At 34.0% G+C, this 8928-nt stretch overlaps 1 protein-coding gene across 4 annotated transcripts in view; it reads left to right on the top strand.

Annotated features, from left to right (window-relative positions):
* Nucleotides 1–4530, top strand: part of LOC111515585 (uncharacterized) — a 31932-nt gene extending 27402 nt beyond the window's left edge. For all 4 annotated transcript variants that reach the window (XM_074176178.1, XM_074176181.1, XM_074176177.1 and 1 more), the window contains 4 exons: nucleotides 573–644; nucleotides 2032–2153; nucleotides 2698–2887; nucleotides 4153–4530. In XM_074176178.1, coding sequence (XP_074032279.1) covers nucleotides 573–644; nucleotides 2032–2153; nucleotides 2698–2887; nucleotides 4153–4334 — 566 coding nt within the window. In that variant the 3' untranslated portion in view covers nucleotides 4335–4530. The remainder of the gene's footprint in view (nucleotides 1–572; nucleotides 645–2031; nucleotides 2154–2697; nucleotides 2888–4152) is intronic.
* Nucleotides 4531–8928: the final 4398 nt, after the last annotated feature.

Below are 8928 nucleotides of genomic sequence, written 5' to 3' on the forward strand. Positions count from 1 at the left end.
CTTGAGTAGCTACAATAACTAATTCTATTCATTTGTATCAAGTTTCTCACATGTTTTCTATGATTCTCGTAATGGAGAAGTTGGAAAAAAAGTTTTCCCCAAAAATGCATACCTACTGAAAATATTTCGTTTTTATTTTAAATGAGGAATTAATCAATTGTTTCAGTTTGGTTATTTCTTGCGTTTTGTATAAAACAGGCAACACCTATAGATGCTGATGATATATTTGACGATGATGGTGGATTTCATTGATATTTCCTTTTTAGTCTTGTCTTGGAAGTTTTCTTTCCTCTTCGAGCAACTTTTTTGACGTGACTTTTGAAACACCCTGTACAATTTTCTCAATACTCCTTGAAGTAAGACTTGTTTATTATTATGCTCTTTTGTGGTGATCACCACGTTGGGAATTTCAAAACTGAGGCTCGCCTCATAACAATTCAAGAACCAGGGAATTATTCAAAGTAATGTAAATTGTGTTCTCGCTTTTTTCCCGGCTTTACTGACTTTGCAAGACAATGTACGATTTTCAGTGTGATCCCGACGAAATTAACTTTCTCGATTTTCATGAACAGTTCTACAATACGAGCCGAACAACGCTGCAGCGAAAGAATTCTACCCACTCATCATAGAAAAGCTCCAGCAAAGTAAGTAGCTCCCTTTTGGAATTAACTCACAAAAGGCCCGCTCGCATATGAAATCCTAATTATGTGGCTATTACCAAATAATTGTTTCGTGAATATTCACATCGGTTAAAACCTGAAAATACCGAATAATAAATAGTGTTTGAATGTTTTGAAACTTCCGGAGATGGGGCTTGAAACAGTTGCTGCTATACAGGGTGTTTCAAATTCGATACTTAGCATTGGGATCTCGGAAACTATGAGAGATACGAAGATGGTTGAATTGGGGCAAAGTTGCGCATTTACCTGACTAACAATATGCCGTTGGGAAAGTTGGGAAATTCTTCGAAAAATAAAGCCACAAAAAAATAAAAACCATTTTCCGAAATTTCTGTTTTTCTCGGATATCTCCGGATATACTTGCGCAACTTTGCCCCAATTTAACCATCTTCGTATCTCTCATAGTTTCCGAGATCCCAATGGTGAGGATCGAATTTGAAACACCCTGTATTGTTATGTTTCTCCCCGTGGGCTTACCAATAATTGACTACAATATACTATAATCAAACTTAACTTTATTTCACTATCAATAAAACAAAACACTTCAACTACAACTTCAACAATTATTCAAATTTCTATCGCCTTATTAGATCGCTATGCACCGCACTGCCTGCGAAACTTGACTGTCCCGATAGGCGAGTGGTTCGCGTTTATATTTGGCAATCGAAAACTGTAGAAAATTCATCGGAATTCCATGGAAGTTGGTGACATTATTCTCGTCACATCTAGAACGGCCGCGAACATCCAACATTCGCGAAAAGTCGGTCGGAGTGGGCGCGCCACGTCACAATTGGTTTATGGCTACCAGTGGCAGCCGGTATTATTTTCTTTAGGGCATGATTTACAAATATATTTTGTTAAGATTTTAGTTGTTAATTTATCGTCTTTAGCGATTGGAACAGTGTGGAAACTTAAAATGAAAGATTTTCTGTCCAAATGTTTGTCAAAATTATTGGTAATATCTTGCATTATGGAAATGTATTTCTTCATTTTTTTGTGTCCCAATTTCAGTTTTTAAGGGTGTACATGTTACTGGATGTACTGGTACATAAATCAATCACTTTTTCCACACCAGAACACTGTCCACCGACAAGCGTTTCGCTAACCAAGTTAGCATCATCAGTTTTTATCATCTGCTGATGATGCTAACTATATTATCAAGAAACAGTATTGTTGTTCTGGTCTGGGAAAAATGTTTCCTTTAAATTCATTTATTTGGAGATATTCCAATTATTGGCTACCTTCCACCCCGTGTAACTTACAAAATATAAATGTTATCGACTTGAGCCCTGTAGGTACCTTGATCCCTGTACAGATTCCTAATGTTATTGATTTTGATAAAATTTCATAGCGAATAAAGATGGAGGTAACAATGAAAACGAAAGCGAGGATGAAGAAATCAGTGAAGGAGGTTCCAGTTCTAACACGGATTCAGAAAATAGTACTTCTGAGGAGAGTAGTGAAGGTCAAGAGGTAAGAAACGTATTGTGATAGATAGATACATATGCATAGCTTATTATTCGATTGGAAAAGTCGCAAGTTATGGTGTCTTAGAGATTTTTTAGAGAACTATCCAATTTATCTTTTTTTGATAAAGAGTTTTTACGATTATGACATTTCAGAACATCATCTCTACTTCTTGTTCATCAGAAATGAATCCTTTCATAGTTCAGATTCAGAAATATTCATTTATTCACTAGATCCAAAAGATACTGGCATAGAATGCCAATCTACAATCGACAGTCTATTTCTAAGCTTTTAGTTTTCGGAACGGTAGAAAAGTACTCTTATAGAATCATATCCTTCGCGAGATTGCTTCTTGACTTTATTTTGTTATATTTATACAGTAGCATCTACAAAAAGTATGTTCAGAGTTTTAGATTATCAATATATAATTGAAATTGTAATGGCCCTAAAGCCCATCCCCGGGGAACTCCCATTTCGTGTTTGGTAGCTATATCCCCACAAACATATTACACACCATCACTGAACCTAATTTTTATTTCACACACAAAAGGAAGAAGAAGAAATAGAGGTGGAACAAAGCGGCAGCGATAAACAGTCTAAAGGATCTTCAGAAGGAGACGGTACAACAGGAAGTTATTCTAGTTTGGAAGACGATGAAGCTGAAGCTGTGGATCGATTAGTTGCTTTGGCAGCAAGATATCACATCGACAACGTGAATCTGGGCAACGGAAATAAAGTCTGTGAGTAGTTTTTTCTTAATATTCGAATAGTGTTGGTTTCTCCTTGAGAAATTATACGTCTCCATATCATACCAGATGACAATCGCTAAACTAACATTCCTGCACGAGACTACAAATGAGAAAACTCAAAATATATAACTATGAGTTTTTTTTAAATACTCACCTCCCAGTAAGTATTTTTGAGTGAACTGAGAGTATATCGAGTGAGCCATCTAAAATTTACTGTTGTCCGTCAACTCCCAAATAGCTTTTTTCAAACCTTTGTCCTACGTTTGGAGCTCTTGCGGCGTCACTTCGCGATCCACAATAATGATTCGTCGATGCAAGTCATCTAATACCCGTGAGTCAGTTGAAGAAGTGCAATACATGTTGTTTTTCATGTGTCTCAATAAAAAATCTACAAGACTCAAGTTAGGTCACCGAAAAGGGCACTTAATTCACCCCTTTGTTCTATTCAGCGACCTCGAAACCTGCCTCTTCTTCTTATGCAGGATCATTCTCTATGACATTGGTGAGAACTGGGTCGAGGGCATGTTGAAGGAAATGAGGTACATATCACGTGTTGAACTTCAAGGAAGAAAAAAAACCAAAAGACAAGTTTGCATCTTTTTATTTTAGAGCGATTCAGTTCCAAGAAATTTTGCCTTCCCATAAACAATTTTGCAAGAAAGATTATGGAATAAAAAACTCTTTTCACTATCACTCGTTCATCATATCCATTTGAAAGAAATGGAGGATAACGCTCTGGCTTAGGTGTTTATAAATATTGCAATGGTTTTGGTTCAAAATTTGTCCCCCTCACAAACAAATTTGACTTGTTTTTGATGGCTCACCCTATATATAAAGCCTATGTGATAAATAGTTCAAAAACCGACTACTAACAGGAATGCCAAATTAGCAGAATAGATTATAATTATGATTATCATGAAAAGTTGTGTGCTTTTTTTATGTTACTCCTAATCATAGATACTTTTGAAATTGTTATTACGTTGTTTCAAAAGTTTTGACCGTTTTATTGTCATGTGTCTTTTCAAGCACTTTGATAACTTTCTCACCGGTAGAACCTTCACCAATCAGGACCAGGCAAAAACGGTCTTCGTCGACTTCATCGAATCTCGAGCACTCAATCTTTATGCTGACGGAATTGTTCGACTTGTGTTATGTTGGCAAAATTGCACTGGTTCACAGTTTTAAGTACTCAAAAAAAAGAAGAAAAATTTTGTAACAACCTAATATATTCAACAAAGACATATTTTTTCTTCTAGATAGTACCGACCATCCAGCGCCTATATCATTCCAAAACAAACCCGGAATGGCAAATGCCTTTGCGAATCAAGGAAATCAATTCCCGTTCGGGACGAGCTCAGATTCTGAGTCGCCTACTGAGCCAGTTACGCAGCAAACGATCGCCATGCTCAGAGCCAGAGTCGTGCCAAACAAAATGTAGAGTTAGACTTCAGAGATGATATTTTTATCTGTTTTATGCTCATTCTAAGTAGATCAGAGTGACGTAAGAATTTTAGAAATATTTTAATGGAACGTGCCTAGTGAACATCATATGGAAAAGAACCAGTAGATAAAAATGAAAAGTTGTGTCTTTCTTGCTCATATTTGTAATAAAGGGAATCTATTACTTTTACAGCTACAGGTGCTATCAGTTCTTCAACTTATTTACCATGTGATGCGAATATTTTGGAACGTATATTTTTTATTAATTTACAGACACACACACACACACACAAATACATAATCAGTAAATCAGAGACGTTAAATTAATGATGATTACCAAATGTCGCTACTATTGTTAATCTTTGATAACTGAACTTTGGTATGGTTAAATTTTGGTTCTGTTCAACCATATCAATATGTTAAAAGTGATAGAAAATCAATTTATCGAAATCTCTAATAGACTAAGAAGTCTATTGTTACTTATATATGATACATTATATTTATAAGTTCGAACGTAGGATGTGATTTTTTTTACTTGCTATGAGCGTAACTATATGTAGGTACATCAAAAACTATTTCTCTATGTTGGTTATCAACAGCTCTCTATTCAATTGATATATTTCGAAATCGAACCTCCCGTAAAAAATGATTAATTTATAGATTTTGAAAAATTAATATTTTCGTCACTTCAACTGGAAAGTTTTTTTTTTCAACAAAATAAATCAGATTAGAACCTTAAACCAGATCACATAACCATGTAACAAATATAATAACAGCCACATTCAATGACAAAATTTGGAAAAGTTTCGAAAACAAAAATTAAAACATTAAAACTTGTAAACTTCTTACTCATTATAAACATTCTTTGAGATAAGTTGGACAAATGCCAGTACTTTTTGGACTATTTTCGAATGCTATTTGGACTTGAAAATGCCCCTGCTATCTTTCATTATGTGATGGAGAATATTCTTATATATATAACAAATTTGATAGCAGCCACATTCAATGGCATAATTTGGAAAAGTTTTGGAAAAAAAATTAGAAAAATAAGACAGTTGTAAACTTCTTACTCAATATGAACATCCTTTGAGATGAGTTGGACAAATGCCAGTACTTTTTGAACTATTTTCGAATGCCATTTGGACTTGAAAATGCCCCTGCTACCTTTCAGCCACCTACCTGCCAGATACAAACCAATACAAAGCTTGAGTTGATGTTTTCCGTGCTCCTCTGAAACATAAAAGCAGAGTAGTTTGTAGAAAAGTGTCTTATATTTCACAATTGCTTAGGATATAAACAACCCATGTAGTTTATTGTAGTGAGTTGAATGGATAAATAATCAAAATTTACAAAGGCTCCAAAATATTCCATCCTAAAAAGATCGAAATTGATAACCAAGATAAAGAAATTGTGTGTCTAATGAAGAATCTTGTATCACTCTCATTAAGTGAGAAGAAATCAATGCCGATAATTTGATTTTCACTTATTTCTATCTTTATATAATCAATAAAATATATTGATGGTACAACAGTGCATTTATTACTTCTGACTCATTGTATTTATTTAAATGAAATACGTATCAGGCAAGACTGAATGCATTTTTACTGTTTTGTATCATATTATCAAACAGACAAAAATGTGAACCGTGCCTGATATCCAATTTTATTTTATCATATCTACTGGTAATACCTTGGCCTAAATAGACTTTTCTTAACCAATTCGAAACGTTCAGTAACTAGTAGCATCAAATAAATACTTGAGTGTGAAATAACCATGTAATCTCAATGATAAAAATCTAAATGTTTAGAATTAGTCTTTTAAGGCAAGGAATATATTCCCAGAGAGGATTTTCTTCTGATTACTGGCTATTAATATCCTGATGAAGAAGATCACTTACAGCCTTGAGTTAACATGTATTCGTATACAAAATTGACCTGTTATCGGACTTTATAAAGAACATCAATGATAAATATTGAAAAAAATTAAACTGCGCTGCAAGATTGTTTAAGGTTATGTCAATATAGTGTTTTCACTTTGCCCGCGTACATCAAATATATTGGAAATCAATTACAGACATTGCTCGAAATGTAATCACAAGAAATTCCTCTCGTCAAGTCGACAGGGAAAATGTATGGAGTGTCAGTGATATATTTTTGTAATTTTTGTATGTAGTCAGTCGTAAGATATAGTTAATTGACCAACAATGTAGACACATTTATGATTTCCACTATTCGACAGCTCTAGGCAGTTAAGATTGAAGATAGCTCGTAATCTAAGACTGAATGTTTTCATAGAATTACTACCATAGAATAGGTAGAAACTTTTAACTGACATATCTCTTGTAAAAAATTCTCATTAATTTTCGATGCACACCCATTCATAGTTAAATCATCAGATAATCAAGAACATATATGCTCTCTATTAAAAAATGTATTAATTAAAATAGTAAATAGAATGAGGGGTTTCGTTTCCACAGTTAGTTGTCATTTAATCTCATAATGTTAACCTAGTAGTTCAAGAACCCTTACAACATTCGAGAGCAATAAAATCATTTGCAAGTGGAACAAACTGTACAATATTTCTCATTCAAAGTACATTCATTTAAAAATCTAACATTTTTCTTATTACTTTTTTTAAACGGTGTTATTCAGTAATTGTTTATTAATTTTTAAATATCAATAAAGTACTTCCAAATCCGAAACATAACAATACTCGACACAAATTTGCGTTCGAATAATATTTTCAACAAACTTACGAATCTACAAACGAACAGAGAACAACTAATGTCGCTGTATAAATGAACAGAAGAGGAAGATATTCAATTGAACCACAGAACTAGGAGAAATATACACCTTTTTACTTTACGAGTTCTGTGATTTGATTCAATTACTGTTATTTTTTTGTAAAGTTATTGATACACTTTGGAAACGAAACACTTGAAATAATTATTTTTGTTTCGCATCATTTGCTTTTTGTTGAAACAGTTTACCATGTGAACGTCTTAGGATTAGGAATATTTTATATTGGAAGGAATGCCAGTAAAATAATGCCAAGAAGGCAGGAACTATCTTATTTGATATCCAATATTCGTAATTTTCCTACTGAAATTTTGAACAGATTTGTGTTTTTCATAAAATTTGACGAGGAATCGCCTCCTAGAAAACATCACCATAATGTTAAAATATTGTCATGGATGCAATCATTTTTGACTTTGGGTTCATCAGATTATCTTTTACCTCTTATTGACGCAACCTCAGCAATAAAAAAAGTGTATATTACTATTTCATTTTGTTGAAAAATGAGCAGATATTTTCCCTCTCCTCCAATATTATAAAGAAAAAGTTGTTACTATTATTGTATTGTATAATTATATTGTACCAATATATTCTTCATATTTCGTGCTGCTTGAGCTCTGTACGAAAATTAACACTGATATCCTTCCCAAGGAAAAAAGATCATCATCTTATTCTATGTATTCAACATACGGTTGAGTAAAATCAAAATTTGAAACAAGAGATTAGAGAAAGTACCACTCTTTTGAAAGAATAGTTCGCTATCTGAAATCTTTACATTGTTTTCTCTTTAATTTTTTGCCATGCATATGATAATACATGGACTGGACGTGATTTTTACATATATTCTACCTGCGATCACAAAATGCGTTGGTCACTGCATCACAGCATGATATGCCAAATCAAATCCCAAAAAATTCAACTGGGAAATATGCAACACAAAACATCCTGACGCATCTGACGTTTAGTGTATGAGTTACGTAATGCCAGGACTTGAATCTCATTTTTTTTTTAGTTGTTGAAGTCAATGTTCTCTTTTCAATAACCAGATCATACTTATTATTCAGTCACTGTTTTTTGCATATGTGCACAAGTATAATTTATGAATATTTTTAGGCGAGTGATACTTTCTATTGGTTAGGAAAAAGGTTTCACTTTTAGCTTTCATCCCAGTTTTTGTTTTAAAATTGAAGTCCAAAATTTTTGTAGATATTTTATACACTTTCATTTCTAATTACTTGGAATGCGAGGCCTTGTATTCGTAGTATTGTAAAGTTAGAAATAAAAAGCATATCATTGAATGTGTTTTGTTCACTACTATAGATCCACTTCATTTAGACCGACAAAAAACCAGTTTACTGTTATCCCATTGGGAAGACTCAGGCGATAACCATGGGAAGATTACTATCTTCTCTGGCCAGAAAAGTGAGAATCTCTGGAAGGGAGATTGATTGGCAAGCGCGGGTAAAGTACCTCGGTCTACTAATAGACCGTAGGCTTACTTGGAACCCGCACATCATGTGCGTCAAGTCAAAGATCGAGGGTCGGATAGCTAGTCTGTACCTTCTGGTCAATAGGAAATCTAAACTGAGCACAAAGAACAAAATCACCATCTATAACACGATGTTCAAGCCTGTCATCATGTATGCTTCAGGCGTCTGGGGACAAGCTGCTCCGTCCCACATTTCCATTCTGGAAAGGTTGCAAAATAAGTTAATTAGGATGATTGTGAATGCTCCTTGGTTCGTGCGGAATGAAGCCATCCGCAGAGATTTGCAGCTGCCTTCCATTCGGCAGTCC

This window comes from Leptinotarsa decemlineata, unplaced genomic scaffold, assembly GCF_025532065.1.
Source record: "Leptinotarsa decemlineata unplaced genomic scaffold, Ldec_3_MD MMD2_tig00001621_RagTag_RagTag, whole genome shotgun sequence".
Taxonomy (NCBI): domain Eukaryota; kingdom Metazoa; phylum Arthropoda; class Insecta; order Coleoptera; family Chrysomelidae; genus Leptinotarsa; species Leptinotarsa decemlineata.